This window comes from Poecilia formosa, unplaced genomic scaffold (genome assembly GCF_000485575.1).
Source record: "Poecilia formosa unplaced genomic scaffold, Poecilia_formosa-5.1.2 Scaffold169, whole genome shotgun sequence".
In the NCBI taxonomy this organism is placed as follows: domain Eukaryota; kingdom Metazoa; phylum Chordata; class Actinopteri; order Cyprinodontiformes; family Poeciliidae; genus Poecilia; species Poecilia formosa.
Window position 1 is genome coordinate 305,422 of NW_006800108.1, and position 27,050 is coordinate 332,471.

The 27,050-nt window shown below is 39.3% G+C and overlaps 1 protein-coding gene across 4 annotated transcripts in view; it reads right to left on the reverse strand.

Annotated features, from left to right (window-relative positions):
- trps1 (trichorhinophalangeal syndrome I) overlaps positions 1–27,050 on the reverse strand; it is a 127,480-nt gene that overhangs the window by 51,179 nt on the left and 49,251 nt on the right. For 3 of the 4 annotated variants that reach the window (XM_007564880.2, XM_016677928.1, XM_016677927.1), the window contains exons 3-8: positions 8,665–9,336; positions 8,317–8,432; positions 5,440–6,031; positions 3,825–4,039; positions 2,900–3,110; positions 2,538–2,778 (exon numbers count right to left, since the gene is read on the reverse strand). In XM_007564880.2, coding sequence (XP_007564942.1) covers positions 2,538–2,778; positions 2,900–3,110; positions 3,825–4,039; positions 5,440–6,031; positions 8,317–8,432; positions 8,665–9,336 — 2,047 coding nt within the window. The remainder of the gene's footprint in view (positions 1–2,537; positions 2,779–2,899; positions 3,111–3,824; positions 4,040–5,439; positions 6,032–8,316; positions 8,433–8,664; positions 9,337–27,050) is intronic. The other variant, XM_016677929.1, reaches the window with a different exon arrangement.

Sequence of the window (27,050 nt, forward strand, 5' to 3'; positions counted from 1 at the left end):
GGATATACAGTAAGTATGCCAAAAATGTCAATGAGAGCAGAAAAACAACCTCTATGTAGAGAAGACACTCACACAGCAAGAAATAAATCAATGAATTTAAACAAAAAAAGAAAAGGAAAGAAAAGAAAAAGCACAAATATGAGGAGTAAATAGATTTTCTTTTCCTTCTCATAAGCTATAAGCTGATTCTCCAGCGGGTTAAAGAATGTCTAGTTCGGAGAGGCCATCTAAAACCCAATGGGTTTAGAGAGCGCCTTCACACTCGACAGGTTTGGTTTGATTAAAAGTAACTCTGGTGTGATTATTCTGTTAGTGCAGATCATTTGAAGCGGTGTGACTGCTGTCATCCACTTGACCCTGGAGATGCAAGTGGAGATACCAAACAACTGCACCAGAACCATTTAGGTACGTCAGCCAGTCTGCTCGAAGCTGAACTAAAACAAAATATGTGAGAATGTAGCGTAAATCATCAAATATCAACTAAAGACTTATACTGTACTTTATTTCAAGATTATGTTATTCCTAATATTAGGTTTTATGTTGTGCTTGTAGCACTTTAAGGCTTTCTAATGCATTGCTAAAAATTACAACTTGTAATCCATAGATTACTTTGTAGCCAGTTAATGAAGACGATAAAATAAGTTCAATTAATAAATGCAATCTCAAAAAGAAAATTAAGATGGCTTTTCTGGCTGCTCTACCAAGAGGAGGGAACACCACTTGAGAGGCATTTCTGTGTTTTTGTACGTAAAATCTAAGAATTAGCTTAGAAGCTAGAGCACTGATTATACAATGCACTTTTTCATTCATATGTCTGGGTGATCACTCTTTCGGCAGGTAACCTTTTCTCTCATTACACCACAGCCCTTTGTTTCAAACACCACTGAATTAAATCCCGAATTTGTTCTCTAAAACTTTAGAATCCGTTTAGCTCTGATTGATTTTGCAGGGGGCATGAAACTGTGGCTTTAGCTCACTTTTATTTCATCACAGCGCCGAGTATCAGAGTATACGAGCCTTTTGTTTGAAATGCGACTGGACCGTAAAAAAAACATCTCATAACTGATTTCTCACCTTTTCTCTCCTTTCTTTTTATTTCCCTACCCCACAGCACTATTTCTTTTGAAAATATATCTGTTTTATTATTTCTCTGGGATCCCACTAAAATCTTTGTCACATGCTAAATAGAAGTACAGAATCGTAGATTATTTAATACTCAATATAAACATTTTTTTTTTTTTTATTGTCTTTTGTATTCTTGAATACTTTTCTCCAAGTCAGGTAATCTCATTTAAAGTTATCTGTGTGTGAAGACCTAATTTTACTTCAGAGACGTATTGTAACGTCATGCTTTGATTTCTTCTTCAATTTTCGCCAAGAATTGCAGAGCACAAATGACTGGTGAGCTTCAGAGAATGAAGACTGCCATCAGGAACAAACCTAATTTGCATCAGGTAAAGATAAAAGTGTTTCAGGTTTCTCACAGCTTTTCCCACATCTAGAGTGAATTTCAGAGGTAAATTGTCCTCGAATGTCAAGCAGCTTGTTCTGTCAAAGAAAAAAAATTGTAGGGGTGACTGAAGGACCGCTGTGTTTAGAATGGAGCATGCAAACAACATCAAACCATAATTGATTAACAGTTTTTTTTTTGTTTGTTTGTTTGATTGTTCTGTCGGTTTGTTGTATGGTTAGCTGGTTTGTTGTATGGTTAGCTGGTTTGTTATACAGTGGACCACCAGTATTCACGAGGGTTTGCAGATTTTACCACAATTAGGTAAAATCTGCAAACGTTTAGAACTGTCTTTGTAATAGTTTCAACACCAACTATACCTCAACATGCACTGATACAGACAATAGAAATCATCACAGCACAACCACAGAAACTAATCTCTGCACACTAATTTGAAGATCAATTACATTTCACACAAAAAAAAACTGCAATCAGGTAAATTCGCAAAAAGGCAAAGGTTCGCTGTGCTTGTGGGTAATTGGTTGGTGAGCTGACTGAACGCAAGAGAGCTGGTTGGCTTGTTAGCTTGTGGTTGGAACGGTGAGCTGGTTAGTTGAGTAATAAATTGTCTTTTTGGTCTGATAGTTCATTAAGTGAATCGTCAGGTAGTTCATAAGTTTGGAAATTAGTGGTTAACTGACTGGCTAGTAATTTGTTACATTGATCAGATGGTTGGCTGGCTGGTTAGTGAAGGAACTGATTAGTTGGGCTGTTGACTGTTAAGAAGGTTGCTGCTGAAATGTGATCACCCAGGTAATCACATTTCCTGGGTGATCACTTGGAGACCAAAAACAATGGTAGGGCCATCCAAGCACAGGAAATGCTTGGTGGCGTACTTGACTTTTGAATGAAATGTTTTAAGCAGCTGCTTTCAATACTTAGGTGTGTAGAAACCAGTATGGAATATTTTCTCTTTAGATGAGCCAATATGATTGGCATCGTAGTGAAACATATGGAGAATTTTCTTATTCACTACGTATTGTCCAAAAACAATCATCAATTAGTTATTGTGAGATGTCCTGCTCACCTGTAGTGTCTAAAAAGCTCTTCTTCCACTTGTGTGACAAAGCTACACTTCGTACAAGTGTGCTCGGTCTCTCCTGCGCCTCCTCTGCCTCCCTCCTTGTCTCCTTCAGTCTCCTCTTCAGCCTTGACTTGTGGAGGTGCCCCCTTTAGTTTGATCATGCTGTGACAGCTCTCATAGTGTTGCAGCAACACATCGATGTCCGTAGTGGCAAACGCACACTGGTCGCACAAGTGAGTGACACCTGGAGAGAAGAACAGTATTAAGACAAAAAAAAAAACCTGAAAGATGGAAGTTTAAAATGTTCACATGAAGAAAATGATCAGCAAATGGAAACGGTTTGCTGCACCTATGCCTTTAAATACCTTGTGCAACAACAGGATGTGCCGGGTTAGAGGGGTGAAAGGTGGAACCAGAAATCACACTGGGGTCGCCTCTCGGGTTAGGAGGGGTCACGCTGGGTGAGGTGGCAGCAGTGGGTTTTGAACCAATGGCGTCCTGCTGCTTGGCAGGCTGAGGAAACTTTGAACAGCATTTAGAACAGGTTGGCTTCCGGCAAGCAAACGGGTGGGATACCTATCGAGAGAAATACTTTGTCAAACAGCTGCTTCCATGTTTGCATGCTGCGGTTATTTGTCAGAATTGGGTTGATGAGTTTGAAGCACATCAAAAAAAAAAAAAAAAAAAGTGGAAGTCGGCAGCAGTAAAATTAGTGTGCATTATTAATAAAAGCCTAAAATATTAACTATCCATTTTTGTATTTTTAGCAGCTGCAGCAGCACTGTTTGGCAGCTGGCACAAAGGAGGGCAGGCAGTGTGCGTGGGCAGACTCAGAGAAGCTAGGGAATTTTAACTAATCAGGAAATCAGAACAATTAACTTTACACTTGTTCATGGATTCCAATTTATTTTCATGCGCTTGCAGAAAAACGCATTATATATATATATATATATATATATATATATATATATATATATATACACACACACACACAGCTCAAAAAAATAAAGGGAACACTCAAATAACACATCCTAGATCTGAATGAATGAAATATTCTCATTGAATACTTTGTTCTGTACAAAGTTGAATGTGCTGACAGCAAAATCACACAAAAATCATCAATGAAATCAAATTTATTAACCAATGGAGGCCTGGATTTGGAGCCACACACAAAATTAAAGTGAAATGTTCCCTTTATTTTTTGAGCAGTATATATAATTTTTTTTTTTTCTCCTCCCCCCAGTAATTACAGAGCAAACATCAAATGGTTCAGCTTTTCATGCAGCTCACCTCTCCCAGGTGTTTCTGGGGCTGGCAGAGCCCCTGAGGACAATACATGCAGTGTTGAATGCAACAGCGGTGGATGGAGTGGTTGTGCTGGTAGTGCAGCAGCAACGGAGCGACGATGATCACGTCCGCACTGTGGGCCATCGAGTAACGGAAATCGCACAACTGACAGTTGTAGCTGGTCACGACGGCTTCCGAATCGCCACTTTTTGGGTCTCCTGGGAGCAGAACACAGAAACCTTCTGTAAAAACCTTTCGAAAAGGGCTCAGATGCACAGTGCCCTCCAAAAATATTCACACTTAAATGAACTTTTCCGACATTTTCCTCTAGAGAATCACAGACCGCGACTATTTTGCATGGCAGACAAACACAAAGTCGTGCATTATTGTCATGAGGAGGGAAAACAATACGTGGTTTTTAAAAAGTTTTTACAAACATCTGTACATTTATCAGTCTACTCTGAGCCAAAACTTTATAGAATCACCTAACATTGCAAATCCAGCAGCAAGTATGTTTCCAACGGCTTTGTAAATGTAAAGATGAACATTTTTATCTTATGTTTTTGCATTAAAGTTTCAACTTGGTCACTGCTTGGACGGAAAGTGTCTGTAGAAATCAATTTTCAAGTCTTGCTACAAATTCTTAATTAGATTTAGGTCTGGATTTTGACTGGGCCATTCTATGTGCTTTTATGTAAACCATCTGACTGTAGCTCTAGCTTTACGCTTGATGTCCTGATGGAAGGTGAACCTCGGCTGCAGTCTCCTTTTGGAGCCTCTAACAAGTTTTTATATGTATAGATCTCTCCTGTATTTACCTGCATTCCCTTTCCCATAATCTGACCAGCTTCTTTGTCACTGCTGGAAAAAAAAGAGGCGTCCTGAAAGAATGATCCCCACATTTCACTACAGAGAAAATATTTCCAACGATGTCAAACGTAGTTTTTCTGCCGCAGACAGCATTTTGAACGTATGCCAAGAGTTCAATTAAAAGTTCAGCTTTGTTCCCTTCCAAACGGCTTGCTGTGTCCCCGACATCGCTTGTGGAAAATCACAAGTGGAGCTCCTTGTGCCTCTCATTCTGTCTCTCTGAGTTATCATCGGCCTGTTGGCTGCTTCTCTGATTAATGCTTTCCTTGACCGGCCTATCAATTTAGCTAGACAGCAATGTCATGGGTTCACAGTTGTGTCATACTCTTTTCATTTTTAGAGGATGGATTAAACAGAGCTCTGCGAGTTGTTCACAACTTGGGGTATTGTTTTACAACCTAACCCTGCCTTAAAGTATTTTTTTTTTCCCCCACATCTTTATCTATGAACTATATTTATTATGCTGTTTGTTTGCTAATGTTCTCTAACAGATGTTCCACTTTGTGCACTACTTTGTGTTGGTTTATCACAGACAATCTCAGTAAGATACATAGAAGTTTAAGGCTGTAGCGTGAAAAAATATTAAAAAGTTCAAGAAGTCAGAATCGTTTTTCAAGGTGGATAATTGTCCAAAGTAATATCACAGCTCTGCTTAAAATTAGAGTAAACATAAAGAAGCAATGTTGCAATAGTTGCATAATATTTGCACCCAAGTTCCACCCCACTTACTTCACACTTCTTTCATTACCTTGGCTGGTGGTGAAGTGATCTTTGCAGCTTTTGGATCCCATGTGATCTTGCTCTCCTCTATCTTTTCTTCCTCCCCTCTCCCTCTCTCTGTCAAGCCCAGAGCTGTTGGGGCTCATAGCGACACCAGCAGGAGCCTTATGCCTTTGTTCATAGTGCTCTAGAAGCTTAGCTGAACCTTCTGACCACTCGCAACTCCAGCTGCAGAGTTTACACCAATAACACGCCTGTATGGGCCCTCGACCAGCCTCCCCCGTCCAGCCCGACGAGTCAGAACCCGCTCTGACCGGGATGAAGTACCCGACCACGGAGTCGTCTTCGGCTCGCACCGCCACCCGCTCGCCGGCGTCCAGCATCACGCTCCTCCCTTTTAGCTGGCTGTCGTGCGTCGCCAGGCTATTGGTGGCCAGCAGCGGCGTGGTCGGGGGAGATTTTACTTTGTTAGGATGCGAGGACAAAAAGTGTTGTTCAAGTTCCGAGGAATTGCTGCCCATGTACGTGAAGTTGCAAAACTTGCAGCGGAAGTACTTAGTGTTCCCTTGGCAGTCGGACGTCTTGCGGCCAATCCCGATTAAGGTGCCGCCCAACGTCACCTGATGAGGAGGAGAAAAGAGAAGATTAAAAAATTTTTTTAAAAAAAGTTAAAGTAGTAATTAAGCTTTTGGAGTTGGACTTTAATGCAAATGCACATTTTAAAAACATATATGTACTTAGAATCACATAAAGTATCCCAATAAAATACAATAAAATGCCAACTATCTGCCTACTGTCTGGTTTACTGCTAAACTGCACAGACGCTGAGGCTGACCTTCATCCTGTTGGCTGAGTCACATACAGGAGACACATTCAAGCACAACTTACTTTTGAAACCTATCATTTAAAGCCAGGGGACAAATGCAATTAGCAACTTTAAGATCTAATATTAACCTGTGATTTGCTCCACATACATTTAGAATAAAACTAATGATCTGATAGTAAATCAGATGGGTTAGTGACATTACCTTGCACACTGCTTTAATTCAAATTAGCATGACCGTTCTGGGAAATATTGCACTTCTAAAAACTAAAAACATAATAGGGAGCCGATAAAAACATAATGTTACTGAGTCTTAGCTGCTTTTTATACATTTTTTCCCAAACGTTTGTAAATTGTTTTATATATAATGAATGTTATTTCAGAGGAACAGGAATTGGCCGTGACTGGAACGAGCGTAAAATACGGTAATCCCTGGATTTGTGCTAAATGCTCATATTAAAGTTTGGATGCCTATTATATTTTATAGTGCCATCTGCGTAAAATATTGTTTTTGTGGCTTCATGTCTTTGTGCCTAAAGAAAACACCAGAAGGGTTAGAATCAAACAAGGCAAAGGGCAAATAGGACGTGTTGAGGAAAACGAGTACGAGTCTAGAAACAGGGGTGGCGAGAAAGAAGGAGGTGAAAGATGGATTAAAAGCAAATTGAGCACTTAGAAAAACCGATTTAATACTCAGAAAGAGCGAGCAAGGGGGAAAAAAGTGAAAACAGAGATATGAAGGAGAGACGAAGACGTATAAAATAATGGAGAATGGAGGAAAAAAAGAGGGTTAAATATGTCTGACAGCTGTTTCATTAGACTCCCTCACAGTCGATTAGAAGTACAGCTTCACCGTCTGTCTCTTTCGCTACCTTCTCTCCTTTCCTCTCCCATCTCCATTTCTTATTCATTTCTCCTTTGCACTATTCCTTTCCTCGATTATTGCTTTTTATTTTTTGGTATAATTATTTTTCATCGGTTGACAGAGATCCTGGTCTTAGTAAATGACAAGATGGAATTTTCCGAACGTGGGCTGAACGCAAAAAAATTAAGTGAGAGGCAGAGAGAATAGAGACCCCTTTCATTCCCCCTTTTTTCCTCTAATACTTTCGCTTTTTCTTCATAATGATGATATAACCCGCTGGATTTTCTATTTCGGACTCGCAGGTCTGCATGCGGACTGCTGTGCCTTTTTTTGAGTCCATTATACAACTGAGCAAAATTACTGGCAGTTGGAATAAATGAAATGAAACTGACCGAGTTTTCCTCTCAACTACATTTATAAAATCGCCTCACTTGAACTTTTTAGTACAAAACCTTGTGGTTTCTGTTCGCGCAGATTCACAGTTCTAATCCTTGACTCGTAATCGACCCAATATGCAAAAATGGCAATTACATAAATAATTACCAATGATTCTACAGGCTGGCGGAACAAGGCAAAAAGCTTTACTAGACATATGATAAAATATCTGTGTGCAAATTAAGATGATATGGTGTAAGTGAAAACAAAAAAAATAGCTAAATAACACAGATTGAGCCTCTATAGGAGGCACTACATACCTGATGTAAAGTTTTTTTTTCTCTCCTCCTTCCTGACACTTTAATGTTTATCATTAGCAGCCAGAGCAAATCAATGTTGAGTGGAGGGCGTTGCATTCTTTTTGTTTTTCTTTTTCGGACCAAGTCTGCAGCTGTTGATTTCGCTGATTAGGACCCTCTTGATTTAAAGCGGAGCTGAACACAACAAAATCAACTTTTCTAACCTCCAGAGGATTGAGATCCAGGCTTGCACACTAAAATTGCACTCAACTAGAATTCCCAGGGAAGCTTACTTTCACCTTGTACGCGGATTTTCTCCTTCCTCAAAACTACATTGATGTATATTTTCTTTTCAAAGCAAGTCGGAGCAGATACCATTGTCATATTAGAGCTAGATGGAAAATATCTCGTCTTCGACTCCCCTACTGTACAAGAAATGTTGAAAAAACGAATGGCGTTATACTTCAACAGTACCACTTACAGAATATCCATGACTTTGTTAAAAAAAAAAAGTTTTTCCTGTAACTTCTGAGCGACACACACCTGTATGTCGTACGCTCCGTTCATCATAACTGTCCTCTGCTGCTGATTCTGTCCATCGGCTCTCGTCTTCCCCAGCTCTTTGGTTTGACTTCTCGCTCCCTGTCCTGTTTGTAAATCTGACATCAGAACAGCAAAATGAGTTGGAAAAATAATAAAGACAATTCAAGGTGCTTCAAGCAGAACATGTTTAAATAGTAAATTAATCAGTTGCATTGATCTGAAATGATGTTAAACTGCCTATGAGTCGGACCAGTTTGTCTTTCAAAAGAGTACCGAGTTAAAATTAAGAAAGCCTTATACTAGGATTATTTAAAGCAAAACTATAACTTTCACTGAAGCAGGAATTACCTAAGTTTGTATGCTGGGGCACCATGTTGTGGAGGGCCAGGATCTGGGTGTCAAGGGCAGCATCCTGTCGTGTGCGGTTGTGCAGACCCAGGTGATACTTCCTAAAGTGCTTCACCAGGTCAGCAGGGTCGTTGCCATAGTAGCCGTAACCACACACATTGCACTTGAAGTCCTGAAGTTTGGGAGAAGGGCTGGACGAGAGTGCCGGGGTGTCACTGGTTGACTCCTCCCTCCCTTCCTGCCTGGAAAGGACCCGAGGTGCTGAAGGGAGAGGAGGAGTGAGGTGGTCAGTCTCCCCTCCTTCTGCTCCCCTCTCCCCGTCCTCGGCTTCCGACTGGCTGTCGGGTCTCTCACACTGTGCCGCTAATACTCGTTTTGCCCTCGCCCCTCCGCCTGCGGTCCTCCCCCCTCGCTCCTCATTAATGTAGAGCTCACCGACGGAGGAGGTGCACTCACTCTCTGCTTCATCCTCCTCGTCTTGCTCCTCGTTCCCTCGGATCCGTTCAGAGGACTCCGGTTCGGAGGGTCGGTTTATCCGATCTGCTTCCGCTGCCACTCTCTCCTCCTCGTCTCCTTCATCTTCTTCCTCTCCTGTTGGCTTCTTCCCCTCTTCTTCCTCTTCCTCCTCACCACCCACACTCCGGATAGGGGGATTCTTCTTCCTCACCATCTCTAAAGATGCAAAATAGAAAAAAAAAAAGAAAAAGAGAGAAACAAAAATGTTTTAATTATGCGTCTTAAATTGCTTGGATTCAGTTAAACCCAAAACTCTTCAAAAACCTGACTCAATGTGCAGGTAAAAATTTTGTTTTTGTTTCTGGCGAGTAGTTTTTTTTTTTTTCTAACTCTATATGTGAAGTACATTTCTTTTATCATGATGGAATCGAAACCATCCATGAAAATCTTCAGCATGCGACCACATGAGAACAAAAACCATATCAGAGAGCCCGAGACAGCGAGAGCGAGGAGGGTGAGATGAAGCGAGACATGGGAGGGAGACACCATCGGCGGGCCTATGGTTGATGCTTGACCACATCAAACCAAACATCCGGTATCACAGAGATGGATGATTGAGCCTGCGGATGGCAACTCATCCTCTTCGACACTCCAAAGTTCTCTGCTTCTCCTCTGTTTCTGCCCGTCTTTCATTCACTTTAAAGCTGCAACGCCATCCTGTCCTTTTGTCTCTGTTTTGGTCTCTAAAAACCTGCATTTGTATTTAACCCCTCTACTTTGATGTTTCTAAATAAAATGCATTAAAGAAGTAATTTAGCTAGTAAGTAGAGGCCACCTGTGTGTAATTTAAATTCCATTGAAAATGAAGCTGCTTTGTGTAAGCCTTAAAGGCTTTTTTTTTTTTTTTTTTTTTTTTTTTTATTAGCACGAGGGAGCCAACAGCATCGCGAAGAGCAAGGATTACAGCAGAAAGGTCAGGGATAAAGTTGTCGAGAAAATTAAAGCAGGGTTATAAATCTAAATCCCATCTACTAGGCTGGGCAGGGAGCACATTACCAATCAAATCAGCCAATGAGTTCATGCAAACTCTGGAGGAGCTGAAGAGAGTCCCAGCTCGGGTGGAAATATCTCTCTAACGGACAACCTCTCTTTAAGGATTATAAAATTTGGGTCTTTGTGAAAAAGGAAGGAAGGGAAAGCTATTGCAAAAACAATAAAAAGTAGCCGCTATAACTCATATTGACAGTTTTCCTCAAGCCATGTATGAGATGCAGTAAACACGTTAAAGGACAAAAGAAACAAAAATGGTGGAAACTAACCTTGCACATCAACCTGAATACACAGTCGTTACATTGAAACTTATGGTGATTTTTTGGTGATAGTTGCAGAGAAGCTGGTCAGTGTTCATGGGACGATGAATGAAGTGAAATATAGGATAATCCTGAAAGAAAATCTACGACAACCTGCAACAAATTGGTTGCTGTGACGGAGATTTACCTTCCAGCAGAACAACAACCCTGGATATGCGGCCAGAGCTTCAACGGAATAAGTTAAATGAAGGCATGTTTGGGTGTTGGAAAGGTCCTGACCCAAAACCAAATGAAAAACAGTGGAAAGACTTTGAAACAGCTGTTCACTTGCAGTCTCCACCCAATCAACTATTTTGAGCCTAAAAGGCCTTAAAGTCAACCATTTAGTGGCCAGACGTACACCGGTCAAACAACCAAAAACGAACAAGGGGCGTGAAAACATTTGCAAGTCATATTATCGGATTAAAATGCTGCTCCGAAACACTTTCCGGGTCTGTTTCCTTTTGTTTCCATGGCATTTTGATCCTCCATATTCCTTTCTTCGACACGCAAGAATAATTGTTAATATAATTGAAGTAATTTCATGAATAATATTTTTCTTTCAGTTCTTACCCACCCTGTTTTTTCCCTCCTCTCCTCTACCATTCGTCCCTTTTTCCCTCTTATAATCACTTTACAAAAGCCACCAAATAACCAGACATGTGTTTTATGTTAAACCATAATCTTTCTTTTGTTTGAAAAGAGAACAATTGTGGTTGCACTGTTCACAACAGTCGTGACAGAGAGATATTGCGTGTTTTGGGGGGTTTTTGTGTGCAAGTGTGTTTATTTGTGGTTATCCTCTTCATATTGGCTCATAAACACAGCAAACCCGTTGACCCATGTTTGTATGTGTTTGTTTGATCGCAAACATGCCGAGACGCCCGATAGACGCCAAAACTGATCACTTTTAGATCAATGCAGTATGACAGAGGAGAGGAAAGAGAGAGGGGATAATGCATATTTGATGATCCATCTGGAGGAGAGATAGCGTGTACAATGAGAACGACTCCTGTGATCAATCCAAGGCTGAAAATGCTTGTTATTTAAAGACCGCTACCTGCTAACTTTCTCTGTTTTACACATTAAGGATAAACACTTCTAGACCAAAGATGTTCGGGGGAATGTAGTCGAAAGCTCCATTTGGGATGATTGAAAACAAAAGTATGCAAACACACATACAATCTTAGGACATAATTTTAAAACCCTTGTAATGCAACCAAGGGGGCTCAAGAGGAAAAATGGGGAAAAAAATGGACTGCTGAATTCCATTTTCTCTTTGCGGCCTTTGTAGCATTTTACAATTTCAGCCTCCAGTCTTTGCCCCCTCTGCACAACTATTAAAATAAAAGCAATTTATGTCTGCGAGGGCCCACGCCTAGACCAGCCCTGGCACTCACTTCTTGTGTGTGTGTGTGTGTGTGTGTGTGTGTGTGTGTGTGTGTGGGTGACACAGGCAGAGAGTGCAGGGAGCGAAGGAAAATCTCATCTGATGTTCACCACACCCAGTCAGAATTCATCATTCACTTACACACACACATACACAGTGGAAAACTACAGATCGTTGTGGTGAAGCAATGAAGCTGAAATCCCGACCTAAAAGGCTCTGACTGACCTAAGTGTGTTTCCATCTGCCCTATGTGCGCCGAGATGTTTTAGAAAGTTCATAAAAGCACTAATGATGACAATAATTACACTTATGACTGATTTTTAGGAGAAAGTAAAATCAATACAGCAGGAAACGATGAAAAATATTGCCATTATCCAACACTTGTTTGAAACTGCAGTCTGGCCTTTTTTTTTCCTTTTTTTTTTCCTATAAAAGGCCAGAAAGTTCATACAGAGTCTGAGCATCTGTACGTCGAAGCTCGACCTCTCTGTGCTGCGGGCTGTATTCACAGACTGGAACGATTACTATCAGCTACAATTAGGTATAACCCACTACGAAATGCCGCATAACAACTCCTGCTACTAGCTACAATTAGCCCTCACACACCACAATAGCCCCGATACCACAACGAAGACAAATGTGACAGTTAATCATTTCCATCAGCAGCAATTAGTTCCAACACAAGTGAGGCTTTTATCTGAAATTGCCAATAATCGTCTCAGGACAGCTGCTAAAGGACCCAGCAACAAGCGGTGGAGCGAGGATCGGTGAAATATGGCCGACATGGCCATCTGGGGAAAACCTCACTGGTGGATTTAAATGTTAATACGTATGGTATATAAGGCCATCACAGGTTATATCAGAGGCATTCCATGATGCACTGATTAGCTTTGTACAAATATCTTCCTTAATTGGCAAACTTGCTTTATCTGTAACTTAGCATTTTCTTTACTTTTTAGAGTCTATATTGTATCCAATGTTGTATGTTGCTGCTCTGCAGTTACTGACTTATCAACCTGCCCAGAGTTGGCACTTGTTGTAGCTGCCATTCTGCATTTGCATTTCTTAGGTCTACTAGGTCGAGGCAGGTAGCAGCTCATCTTTTCAAGTTCTGATACAGAGTTTCTTTCTTTGTAAATTGTCTTCACAAATACACAGAGGAATATTAGAGCTATATAGCAATCCATTTATTATAGCTCTATGGAGTGGTTATTGCAGTTGGTAGCACTGTTTTCTTACAGAGAGAAAGTCCTGGGTTCTAATCCCAGCCTGGGGTCTTTAAGTCTAAACATGAATAAAATGAGCAATTTGTCCTTAGGCAACCCTGCAAAACCAAGCTGACATACGACGCATAAAGACACTTTTAATTGGTATTAAGCATGTTTGAAAAGCATATTTTCAGTTTCCCAAAACACAGAACAAGTAAAATCAAAAATTACCATTATTCCTGCAATTTGTCACCAATTTTAAAGGCTTGTTTGCTTTGTATAGCTTTAAAAACACATAACTCCAATCCAACTGCACAGTATACGCAGAATCATTAGTGAACCCAGCTCACCATTAACATTCATGTAGCCTTGAAGTCATCAAAGAAGGTTTTTCTCTTTCGAACTACGTTAAATGTCACTAATAAAGAAAAACAGATTACCTGCACATCTCTACCACTTCACCCAATGACTCCAAGCTAATTCTCTAAATGCGTATTATTGAGTTGCGGTAATGGATGGGTCTGATGGCGACTCTCAGCACATCCACGCATTCCCTCTGCCTCCAGATATTCCCCTCCCCGTGGGACCGCTGCTGTTAGCATCTCTTTCTTTCATAAACAAAGGATTAATTAGCAACATATGAAGAAATAATGCTTAAGGCATGGTCTGGTTTTTCCTAATGTTTCTTGATTTGTGTCATTCTTTGTAGTGGGGGGTTTATATCTCCCTCTTTTTACTACTCTCACTGTGGCGTCATCTTTTTCTCTCCCTTTCTTGTCCATTTGTTATCCGTTTTGAAAGAAGATCGACGGAGAATAAAAGTTATTGGTGCAAAGAATAGAGAATGAAAACGTAATTCCAATAAAATCTTAACGGTATTTCTGGAAGGATGATGAAGTTAAAAGGTCTGGAGGTTCCAAACAAGAAAAGCCAAATATATAAAAATGAAATTGTCCCTTTGTTTTTTGGTAAATGATAGTTTGAAATGGGTGCCAAAGAAGGGAGTAGAAGAAGGAGGGTAGAAGGTAAGATAAGGTAATTTATTTTTATAGCACATTTTCAGTAACAAGGAAATTTAAAGTGCTTTACATAAGTTAAAAGGAAATGCAAACAAAATAAACCAAAGGAAAGAAAAAAAGAGGAAAGAAAACTAATCTAATGTTGTTCTAAAGTATGTAAACTAAGTGCTCCTGTTCAGGATTGCTAAGTATCTAATTCCATTTCTAAATAATGAGTACTCTACAGTTTCTGATAAAATAAGATAAAGAGTGATTGGTCTAATTCCTTTTCTGAGTAAAAGTGAGTACTCCACAATTATAAGTTTGTTCTAAATCCTTTTCTGGGTTAAAAGTAATATAAACAAAGCAGTGACTGTTCCTCTTAAGTATTTCTGGATTCCAAGTTCGTAGTTATTCTAATTCCGATTCCATTTCTGGGCTGTATAATAATGATCTAAATAGTAAGTACTCCACAATTTCTGATATTACTAATAAGCTAAAATAATCCTTTTCTGGGTTAAATAGGGAGTACTCCACCGTTTCTAACAAACTAAAACAAAAAAGAGGAAAGGATACATTAGGGCAAATGGCAACATTCAGACAAAACAATGGGGAAAAACAAAGACATGAGTGAAGGCGGTGACGTCAAAGGGCCATGAAACCACGTTACTGAGCCTCCCGGCAGAAGTCCGATACAGGTGTTGTTTATCTAGGAATGATGTCCTTGGGAGCGCTCAGCTTCACAACTCCATGGATACAGGAGGGGGTGAGGAGGGAAGAGCGTTGTGTTTACATATCTTCAAGGAGATTAGAAATATGCAGCCCTTCCAAGGTCACACGGGGAAAGACAATTCAGAAACAGAATGTCTTAGGTCGAAGATTATAAATTTCAATCTTCCCTAAAGTCTCTCCAATACATCTCAGTTCCCAATCATCCAAATTAGTTTGGTCGTTCCACTGAACTGAAACTAGCAACTTCTCCAAGATCGATTCCATCCTGTTAGTGAGTTTTAGAGTCCTCGTCTCTGTCCACACCAACAGTCCGAGTGTTCCCTAGTTCGGCCAAGTCTGTCACAAATTTGTTGATAAGCCAGGAATCCATAAGATCCAAACAGCAGAAATCCTGTATGAATAAATCCAGGGTGAATCCCGCCGGGTGTGTCCCCGCAGAACAAAAGGGCTCTCCTGGGCCCAGACTTCTCCTTGAAAATTTGATCAATTGCATTGAGAGATCGAGATCGGTTGACCAGATCCATAATTTGTAGATTTGGATGATGTGCAAAGAAAGGCTCCAAAAATATAGAAAAAGACAGGACAAAAACAGAGCAAGCAGGGCAGGCAAGGGCAGGGAGTTAGCAGAGGAAAAAAGTGTCTGCCTTCATCGAGAGTAAGAGAGAAAATGTAGGACAAGATTATATGAGAACAAAAAAAAAAAAAAAAATCAAACCTCCTCTAATTTGAAGTGTTTATTATGACTAATAAGAACATGTCTTAAACCACAACTCATCATACTTCAAAGTTACTCTGAAACAATAGAAAATAAACAAATCAACTATTTATTTGTGAAACGTTTTGGGCTTAATTTGTCCAACAGAGATGAGACCAGTGTATCTGGTCAAGTTTCCAGAAACAGCCTGCAATTTCACAGTCTGTACTTCTGAACTGTGTGATGCAGATGGCGGTTATAGGTTGTCTAAAGTAGCACAATTATATTTTTACACCTCCAGTTCTGACATCTAAATAATGACATGGACAAAGAAAGCCTCTGACAGCAAGCGATTGTGTGAGGACACTTGAAGAGAGGACAAGCTGTAATTGTGATTTGTTTTTTGTGTTTTTCCTGGAGAGATTCAACCATTCATTAAATGTAGAGGTTTTTCAGACTGACTTTAATGTAAAGATCTGAGGGAAGAAGAATGATAGTAAAGCGTGTATCAAATGCAAGCATTAGGATAATGTAAGAATATATTAAATAACAGGTTTGCCAGTGTGAATGAATTATATGGCATTCTTCACAAGCATTGGAAAAAAAGAAGAATTATTGCTAATTATCCATGATAATAACAATAAATTCTGAAAATATGTTTGGATTTTGTACTTTTGTACTTTTGTCTGACCTTTTTTTTTTCAATTCTTGGTTAAAGAGTAAAGTCAAGTTGATAACTGATTATATGGAAGAATAAACACCGTTTGACGGTCCAGTTCTCATTCAGGAAGGAGGTGGATTCTGTGTCACAGATATAAAGTGAAAAATATGCAAAACAAGTCCAGAAAATAAGAAAAAAGACTTGATAGTGTAATTAAAGAGTAAACACAGTAAAAAGAGTCGCATATTGACAAAGGCCGCTCAGGTCATTTCGGACGGACGGATGGCTTTGAACAAAAGTAATAGGCGATTTTCATTGTAATAAATTTATTTAAATTTAAATATTAGAACCAAGAAATTGACTGTTTTTTGTTACTTTTGGCAGAAAAGTACAATATTAAGATAAAAAAAAAAAAATCTGTATTTTAAATTTTTTTCTTGATAAACATCCTATCTATCATTAGATCCCATGATGCGCAAATTCATCCTCTCTTGCAAGCTAACCGAACAAAGAAGCACCAAGCGGTTGCTTGTTTGCATGCGACGGTCACAAAATTTCTCTCGAGGGTCCTAAGTGAAAGAGCTTGTAGCTTTACGTCGGCTTTCAGAAAATGAAAGCAGCTGCAGAAAATATTAGCTAAAGAGTTCACATGACCCACACAGACAAAACAGATTATTAGTCTGTGAAACTGCACCTATTCAGAGCACTCGGATAATAATAGCAAACCACCTCAACTACATGCTGATTAGTTGTGCTTAGCGCGTGACCCGGGTCTCTGGCCTTTCTCAGAAATACAGGGAAAAGTTGGCTCAGAGAGAAGTTTTTTTTTTTGTTTTTTTTTTATGAAACTAGTTAAAGCTTGGAAATGGTAGGCATGGCTCTTATTGGGACTACAGAATGAGCTTTTAGGGAGAAACAGAAGGAAGAAAAAGTCCACCTGCCATCTCAGGTCTTGAAGCTTTCAGTTGACTAGCGGGGCCCCTAATCAATGCCAGAATCCCGACTTACACTCACTGTACCAGAGGCCCAATTCATTCCCGCCATGCATCACGCAAATTGCACACATACAATTATGGTGAGTCATGTTCATGCAGGCACACTCTTCAAAAGTGTAGGACTCATTTGTTATGGGCTAACAGCATGCAAAATATGGCATCTTAAATGTCAAACTTAATCAGACGTTCATATTTCAACGCCTCTCTCTCATTATGAGCCTCCCTCCCTCTTCTTCCTCACCCTCTAAATGGCTCTCAGTCAGACACAGGCACACACACACACAGGCTAAGAACACACCTCACTTCCCCAGCTCTCTCTATCTGTCCATCTTTCTTCTAGCACTCTCTCAATTAATCTTTCATCCGCTTCCCGCCCTCACGGCTGTCTTCTCCCCCAGTCCCAGTTTCTGTGCTCCACTCGCGTCCAGACTTTCCCAACATGCGATTCCATCTGTGTCTGCATTGCTTGTCTGTGTCAAGACATTTCCACATCGTCCCATTAACCTGACGGCTACAGAACGTGCCGGTGTCATGTGTGAAATATCCTGCAGGTGCGTTCTTATAATTAATTTGACACATGATCAGCTGTTCCGAGGAGTCCGACAGATTGCGCAATAAGACAGTCTGTTGTTATCAACATCTGTACAGTTAATTACTGAGGAACAAAAAGAACACAAGAGTCGTGTTGACTTCTTGATGGAAAAACTGCACAAACTTTGTTTTGAAAATACAAATAAAAAATAGTATCACCAGCTGTTGAACTGCGGCATTAAAAAGTCGAATCATACGTCAAACGGTGCTGCAGTAGACTAAAAAAATAGCAGAATTATGAATGCGTGACCGCTGGTGGCATTAAAGCAGCTTTTGAGGATGTAGGAATGAAATAAATCAGGAACGCTTTGTCTATTCACTCATTCTATAATAAAACGAAGAGCTTAGATTTTTTTTTCCCCATCCACTATCCCATCAAATGACAGAAATTCTGAAGTCCATCCACTGACTGCACCTGTTTGTGTCAGCGGGGGATACCCATCTCCAGGAGTAATTGGGCCAGAGGCGGGATGAGCCCAGACAGACTGCCAGTCCATCACAGGGCAGAACTCTTAAGTCCATACGACGCATTGTTATTTGGACAAAGAAACACATAGAAGGAAACATTTTCCAGTTGCTACAAAACTTTGAGAGCAGTTTTGCATGTGCGCTAGCTATTTCCGGTGGTTTACATGTACGCCTAAATGATGTGTTAATATGAAAAAAAGAGACCAACCCGTTAACGTCTGATCAATCGATAAAGGTCAAATTATTAACAATTCCTTTGTCAAATCCGGCTAATAGAGAAATATCACAGAAATCTACTTATTAAAGAAAATAAGAGGATTGTAAAAAGATTGACTGAATTCACTCTTTCACCTGTTCCACTTTACTTCAAGGTAAACTTAACCTTAGAAGCTGAATGTTCATTTCATATGCACAGTTTACATAAACATTTTCTGAAGCTCAAATTACAGGTTCAGTGCATTTTTTTCCTTTTTAAAAAATGAACATAAAGTGTCGCAGAATGCTTGCAAATTCTTACACAAGATAGAAGTAAAACAATCTAAAGCTACATGAAGTTTTGCCAGTTTTATATCTTCCCATTAACAAAACCCCCATTTTTTTTTTTTCATAGTTAGTATATCTTCCACACCTTTGAGAAGGATTCAATGTTCAATACATCTCACAGGTGTTGGACGTAATATGACCAGTGTGTGGCCCATTGATGTAATTACAGGTAGTTAGGCTTAGGAGGCAGAATGACATGACCACAAAACACAGATCAGCAGGTGTGGTCCCAGCTTTTCCATCTCAGACAAGCGAGTGAACGTTAATGTCCTTCAAAGAGGACAAAAAATATTACTAAATAAATATTAGAAATCCACTGATTACAATCTTTAAAGCCGATTCGGACTATAAATGCTAGTAAAAGTCTGACAAAGACTTTGGATGATCAGGATTTTATTCTTTAAATGTTAGTATTGACAGCATGAAAAATTATGTTTCTGACTTGAGGTAGAACTTGAATTTGAAGGAAGATTTTTTGTATTTCTCTTAGGTAATCTTAAAAATAATGGAATACCAAAATAGAGACTTTTCTACAAATACAGTCAAAGAAATTGCAACAAAACATTTTTATTAAGCTCGAAAACAAACTTCTTGCTTTAAATGGTTTAGAGAAATAAGAAAAAAACATGAAGTGCTTAAAATTTTTAATCAAATAAATTTAGGAAAAGAACAGAAAAAGTAACTGAAATGTTTGTTTTTGTACAGTCACGTTCCAATTAAAAGAAATTACATAAAAAAAATAATATCACTTGTTTTTCACTATGCTTTTAATGAACAAAAAAAAAAACAGCAGTTCCTCACAAACTGTCTGGAAGAAAATTTGGTACTTTCTTCCATCAATGCAGGCTAATTAGCATCTTGTATCAAATCAGCTATTCATTTCCTTTAATATTTACAAATACAACACAATATATATGAATGATGGCACCAGAGTGAGGTTTGGTGGGGATCAAGACATCTCTAAAAATTACTACATTTTATGCAATATTAACATATATGAATGCCATTCACTAATTTCCATGCATGCACAAGTCGTGTTTAGCTTTGATCTACCAGCCGTAGATCGTCAGTGGTCCTGTTCTGGTCATGTCTCAGTTAACTTTTCCAAGCTGCCCCTGGAAATGGCCCCAAATGTTTCCTTATTCATCCAAAAGATAGGAGGGTGGATGGGCTGGTCCGTCACCACAAAAACATTATTAAAAGTATATGAGAGCAGTCTGACCTTTAATAATGACTACAGATTACTGCACCACCCAGGGTCTGGTAAGCACTGTCCCGTGAGTGTCTGATACGCTCTAGGAGGGCTATCTGTCCTCTTTGGAGAAAAAAGTGAGCACTGGGTAAAAGCCGCAAGAAGGACACAAGCACACACAGTATTGTATAATAGAATAAGGAGTCTTTGTGTGAGAAATCTGCATTCAGACCGTTCAGGTACTCTCGGGGGGAGGAAAACAGGGAGACAATCTCTCAACAAATCTCCCTTAACTGGCTTAGAAAACAAAAGCACAACATGGTCTGGATTCATACTTTCACGCTCAATTAACAATTCATACAGGAAGCTAAACAGTAAAACGTTACCAGTGACAGAAACGTGACCCAGCCAGGAAGCCTACCCCACTGTGATGCACGCAGCACAACACAAACTAGCTGTTTTCACCTGCGAAGGCTAAAATGACAACGCTACACGACATCATCATGCTCTATTAAACTTTACTTGGAAGACGGTGTGTTGGGCCACAGGTGGGACACGTAGGGCCATAAAACAGTAACTTCTGCAGGAATGTGGAGACATTTACAGCAGCATCTAGATTTGTCTGCATTACAGGGCCACCACTATGTTTAAACCGGAGCGGCAGCGTTCACTTTTCGTCATGTTTTGCGTGCAGGGTGTGTTCGCTACATGGCTTGAGAAGATATAAAAAGTTAAAATAAGAATGTATACAGTAGTATTCGACACTACGTACAGACGTGTTAATGCATAAGTTGTTGTTTTACACACAATTATCCAGTCAGTCGTGTACATTCTTTCAATTGTGTGAAAGATTTATGTTCACATTTCTTCAGCTTCTTGCCAGTTCCCGATACTGTAGTTGTACAATGACAGAATACACACGTACGCAAACACACACAAGCAAAGACTTTATATCTCCTCTGTTATTTTAATAATCTGTGACCTGAGAGAGTTATAAGACTCAATAGTCTGGTCTCTGGAAAGGCCGTCTGGATTTTAACTTTAAGCACACACACACAGAAACAGACAGAGCTCCCCTGCTATGGTCTTTAGAGCATATTCTGTCTGAGTGTGAATGTGTGTGGGGAGCATACCATGTGTGTGTGGTCACGTCTAAGAGTGCTCCTTTAAAAAGGCATTTCTCTGCATGTCTCCGTCTCATCATGGCTGATGATATCACTGAAACCATCCTCACAGCAGGCAAACTGTGGCGAGGAGCGTCCTATATTGTGCGTTTCTGTGTGCAAAATCTAATTTATCCGTTCAGCAATAAATCATAAGACTGTCGCGAGAGGCCTAGCTCAGACGTTGCACATAAAACACACACACACACACACACACACACACACGCGCGCGCGCGCGGACAGACAGACTGCCAGGAGTGCGTGCAATTAATTATTGTTAACCGGCTGCCAGAATGCAAAGTCTGGCACTGCGAGAGACAAAAAAAAGAAGGACATAAAGGGAAAACACATGTCAACACATAGAATTGGACTTTATAGGGTTTGTCTTAGCGAGAAAGAGCTTCACAGAGATTCAAAGCGTCACTTAAAAGAACAAGAACAACAAATCTTCCAGGCTAGAGGTAACACAATAAATGCAGACCTACAGAGTCCTTTTACAATATTACACAAATAAAGATAAAATACCTCATAATGAATAGTTTGCCTATGTAAATAAGCTAGGAGTACATTTACAAGCTTTAAAGGTTTAAGAACTGATTGTAAAATATATAAATGTTCCCAGAAATCAGCTCGTAATGGGAGTCAGACAATTTTCCCCTTCACAGATCCTGACCAGTCACTCATCAGTAAATGAGCTGTGTAGAAGCACAACCAGGTGATTTCAATCATGCTTTTTAGTGTGAAAATTGTTAATGAAGTAAGAAGGCTCAAAGTTAGCCACTTTTTAGGATCACTGACGTAACAGAGAAAGCACATCAGCTTTCTGTAGAATTAAAAAAGATGCTGGCAGAAAATTCAGAGATAAGCAAATCGAGGTCAACACTCTGCACCGCATCCGAACAAATGCAGGTTTTAAAAACCCAGCTCATTGTCAAGTCATGTAAATTGCAACCAAAGGACAAATGTGCATTAAGATTTAATGGTGTACTTATTAATACCAAGCTTTTATTAATCCTTGTGTACAGTTACAATAACATGAATAATTAATGTACCATCTGGCTTCGCTGTCCTATAACATGCCGGTTATGTGCAGATTTCTGGAGACATAAGGAGAATGAACTGTGACCTTGTCCTATGATCTGATGTTTACTGTAGTTCACAGAGAAAATTGTCAAAAAGCAACAGGGGATACAACTGATTAATTCTAAATTAATTTTTGACTTCCATCTGTCATTGTCCATATTTTGGAACAACATTTGCCTCAACAGTTATTAAAATTTGGTTTACCAGTGAGTCAAAAGTAGACAGCAGTTTGAGCTGCTTACAAACACCCAGTTCCTCCTGGTTTGGTATTACATAAAGCTCAAAATGTCACTGTTTCTGTTGCTGAGTAACATGGGTAAAGACATCAAATAGAAAAGAAATTGAGAAGTACGAGTGTAAAAATACTGGGAAATATTCAACGCTGCAGACGTAATGAAAAAAATGAAAATAAAAAAAACGGAGTGGTCCGGGCAACGTCTGGACATGAATCTGAATGAGAACTTGCAACCTGACCCTACGCTCAAAAATCCTCCATTGTGGCTAAATTAAAACAATTATGCAAATAAGAGTGGGACTAAGTTCCTCCGCAGTGTAAATATATATTACCAGTTCCTGATAGCAGCTGTAGTTGCCAAGGGTGGAACAACTATTTGGTTAGTTTTATCTTTGAATAAGATACCCCATAATACAAAAATTGAATCGTCATTTAGAAACTGCATTTTGTATTTACTTCGGCTGTCATTGTCTGACGCTAATCCTCAATTACGACTAAAACACCGATGCATTTAAGGATTGATTAGGCAATGTCTAAAGCAGAAATAACTTAAAATGCAACTTCTCTGTGTCGTGTCTGCCTCCCAAAACCTATTCCGAGTAAAAATAAAAACCTGTTGGTGTACTACAGTAATTTGAGTAAAAAGAAGAACAAATGTGTTTTCTGGTGAAACAGGTTGAAACTCTATTCCTAAAACTTAACAGCAAAACAATTTACACAAAGATAAAAGTATTAAATCATGGGCTTAAGCACTGAAGGTAACACACTGACAGTACAAAGAAAGCATATTAAAAGCAACAACAACAACAGAAAGAAACATCAAACAGTCTTTGCTATACAACTGAGGGGGATCTGCTAACTGGTCAAAACTATAATAGAGTTTTGCTTTCAAGGCATTTTTAACTGAAGACAGTTCAAAATAAAACCGAAGAGGCAATTCACAGAAGTTCACTCAGAAGTTTACAGACATGGGCAGGATTTCTTTCATCCTCACTGGTTCCAAGATGGACTCGTCCTTACTTTAATCATTCACCAAGAAAAAAAGAATCTGACATAAATCTGATTGGCTATTGATCACCGTTTCTGAAATGATTGGCAGCCCAACTATGTCCAAGTTTCTACCATTTCTCTTTGGATCTCTTAATTTGAAATATTTGGGGAAAGTTCTGGGTTTTCTGGCAAATGTAAAGAAAAGGTCCCAAAGTATGCGGATGCCAACACTATGCTTGACAACTAATTCACTAACACTACTCACTGATGGAAAAATCAAGTATTCTGACGTGTCTTATAACAGTAGCTATAATTTATCTAAATCCCCAGAAAGCCGTTTGGTAGTAATCTGACTTTTTTTCAAAGTCGTCTATGTTAGTCATCACTGACACAAAGATGGTTTCATATTGATGAGGTTTTACAATGAAATCTGTCAACCAAACTCACTGCAGAGACATTTCAAAAGTGATCTGAAACACTAGTTTATACTTTTGGTACGGGCTTTCTAAACTCTATTGTTTGATTTTGTAAAGATTAAGGATGCGCCAATCCACCTTTTTCACTTCCAATACGACACAAATACTGGCTGATGCTGTATCGGATCAGTATCGGCCGACACTGATACAATACAGAAAAATAATTTTGAGTGTACTTAAAATGTTTCTTTTTTTTTTAAACATACATAAAAGTACTGAATAGCAAATTTATTTGACAGCTCTACACCATTACAGTTCACTTAAAGTCACCAATACCGTCACAAGCTTGGTCAGACATATAGAAATAACACAACTTAATTCAACAAAGGTTTGTGGGCCTTTGTTACGGCCCTGGGCCTTTTAGGCTGGGCTGCAGGTGTCTTGCTGTCTGTCTTTGTGCTCCTCCCCTTTACAGGTGCTGCTGATTTGCTAATTTGGAGCATAGAGTACTTGAACCTGGCTGTCTCCGTCTTCTGTGTGGCCTTCAGCATCCACTCTGCCGCTTGTGGTGTTTTGTTGCCAGGCCTCAGCTCCCCTCCTTTTTGCACCTTTGAGTTTGTCTTTGTTTTGGCACTTCAACACTTCCATATGCACTCATACAACACATTCAAGCATTTGCATTACACCACTGATATTGATATCCACAATCCATTGTTGTTTTTGTTAATAAAGATTCATTTTACTACACTTTAACCCCTGCATGGTCTCCCGTTTTTGTTATGACCTTGAGCCAGTCGTAACAACCTTCTTTTAAATGGCTCAAAAAGTGCAATTAGGAATTCTAAATATAATGTAACATAAATAATAAGGCATGGCTTTGTTCAAAACACAAAGCACAGAATCAGATTGACTAGATGTGCCCTTCTCGATAACTGAACACTGTCACCAGTACCCAGTCTAGAAATGTTTTCAATATCAGAACCGATACAGATATTAATATCGGATCTGTGCATCTCTAGTAAAATAGGATTCATCTAGCCTGGACGGATTTAATGTTTTTAAATATGAGATTATGTCTGTATCCATCTCATTGCACTGCTGTTACACATAATTATCTGGTCTTTCTTGGTGTGTTATAGCACAACTGGCAACCCGTTTAGACATTATGGTACAAGCGTTTAAAGCAGGTAACTCCAATAGGAGTCCAGCTTTGTTATCCAGGTTTTCATTGCACCAGTCTTCCTTGACAAGTATTTCAAGGTATCAGGCTGTCACAGAGAGCAGACAAAGAATGAAATACTCTCTTCCTTTGCTTGCTGGAGAGTGGCAGATTCTTCAGACAGAAGAGGGCAGAGCCAAAACAGAGCAGATGAAAAAGTGAGACAAGCTGGTTTTGACATAGGCGGGTTTTTCACACTTTATACAGAAGACGAGAAAAAAAAAGACCATCACACCTGAACACTGTCTCCTCCCTTTCTTTACTTCTTTCTTGCTCCCCCCCTTTTTTTCTCGTCTCCAACAAGTGTGAAAGCGTGGGTGAAGGCAGCTGTGTTGGTGTGGGTGGGTGGGTGGGTGGGTGGGTTGGGTGAGTGTGTGTTTGTGTAACACAGACACGATAACTTCCTCTAAACTTCCTGTGATTAGAGCTTAGGGGTTGCCGGGGACAAGCAGGAAATTAGAAACACACACACACTCACACAATCTCATTAAAGGGGGAAATATCATCATACTTTAGAGTCATTAAAGCTATAAACATAAAAAAAGCATGAAACAAATAAAACACAATTGACCTTTTCATTGTTTTTCAAAGCAAACAACTCATTTTAAAATCCTCTTTTGACAAAAAAAAAAAAAAAAAAAAAATAAAGCCTCTGTAGCCATGCTCTTGAAAACAGGAACTGAGTACCATAGATGGATGGTGAATACTTAGCGTTTTGATCCCCTGTGTAATGAGCTATTGATGTACATAAAACAAAGACCGTATTCCTGATCAAAAATACTTTCATAAAGGAAATATGTTGAATATTTGTGTGCTCACAGCAGTTGCTTTGAGCACAAACTAGACAAATGCTTCTGTTAACATCAGATATTACTTTTTGAAATCTGTTAAAATGTTGCAAATGAATCTGCAAGCTTATCTTGATTGCTTAGTTTCCATTCATGTGTCACACTCAAATGGAAGAGAGTGTTTTTCTGCATCTGCAATCTAATTTTCTATCAGTACCTTTGCATGGATTTTTAGGGTCCAACAAAATGGGGACAGAAAAATGTTAGTGGACTTCTAGAGTTTGACTTGTGTGACAAACTGTGTCACTACATTTGTGTTACTGTAGTGCATGTTAACTCTCTCAAGTTTAGCAAAGATTATGTGTAAAAAAGTGAAACCTGTACAACCATCTATATGGTTCTCTAATATAAAGCAAGCCGTTATGGTGACAGTTGTCAGGAGGAACATGCTAATTAATGCCTCTGCATATCAACACTGGGCAAAACAAAAGCAGAAATCACATGTGCCTGATTGCTGTGAGAATTTTTATTGTGCTAACATTTATTGCATTAAGCTCAGTTCATAATTCAAATTAGTTTTAAAAGCTTTCTGTCTAAGAATTGTATGGAGTCGCTGATTTGCAGCATTCAGCACTTTTAAGTTCCTGGGTAGGGTTCTGGTTTGTCAAGTCTCCAAACCAGAGCCCTCAGATATTTCTCAATTGGCAAAATCACAATATAAATAATCACTTTAGAAACTTTTTGAGCAGGAAACTTTACCATCTACTACTTTTGTTTTGAGTCAGATATGTATTGAACATTGATTTCTAAGTTTAACTTCAGACTTCCAGGCCGTCTCATGCCGGTTCTCGTGTCTTCCTGTTTTACATGGTTATCGATTTTTGAAAGAACATTGTTCACAACGCCTCCTAAGTCATTTTCAAACAGACACAAATTCTAACAAAAAGGGGAAGGAGGAAGATGTTTTGCCCAATATTTCACAATTATAAAGCTGAGATTTAATCACTTCCTGACAATGTGTGCATATGGTTACACGCAAATGTGGCCGTGTGTCTCAGGGTGGAAACAAATGTTCATGTGAGCATGAATGAGAGAATTAAAAAAAAGAAGTGTATTTTCTCCTTATCTGCACAATAACTTGCATACTTTCTCACACACTTGGAGCACACGCAAACACATCCTCGCACACACAGAGACATACAATGCTAATTCATG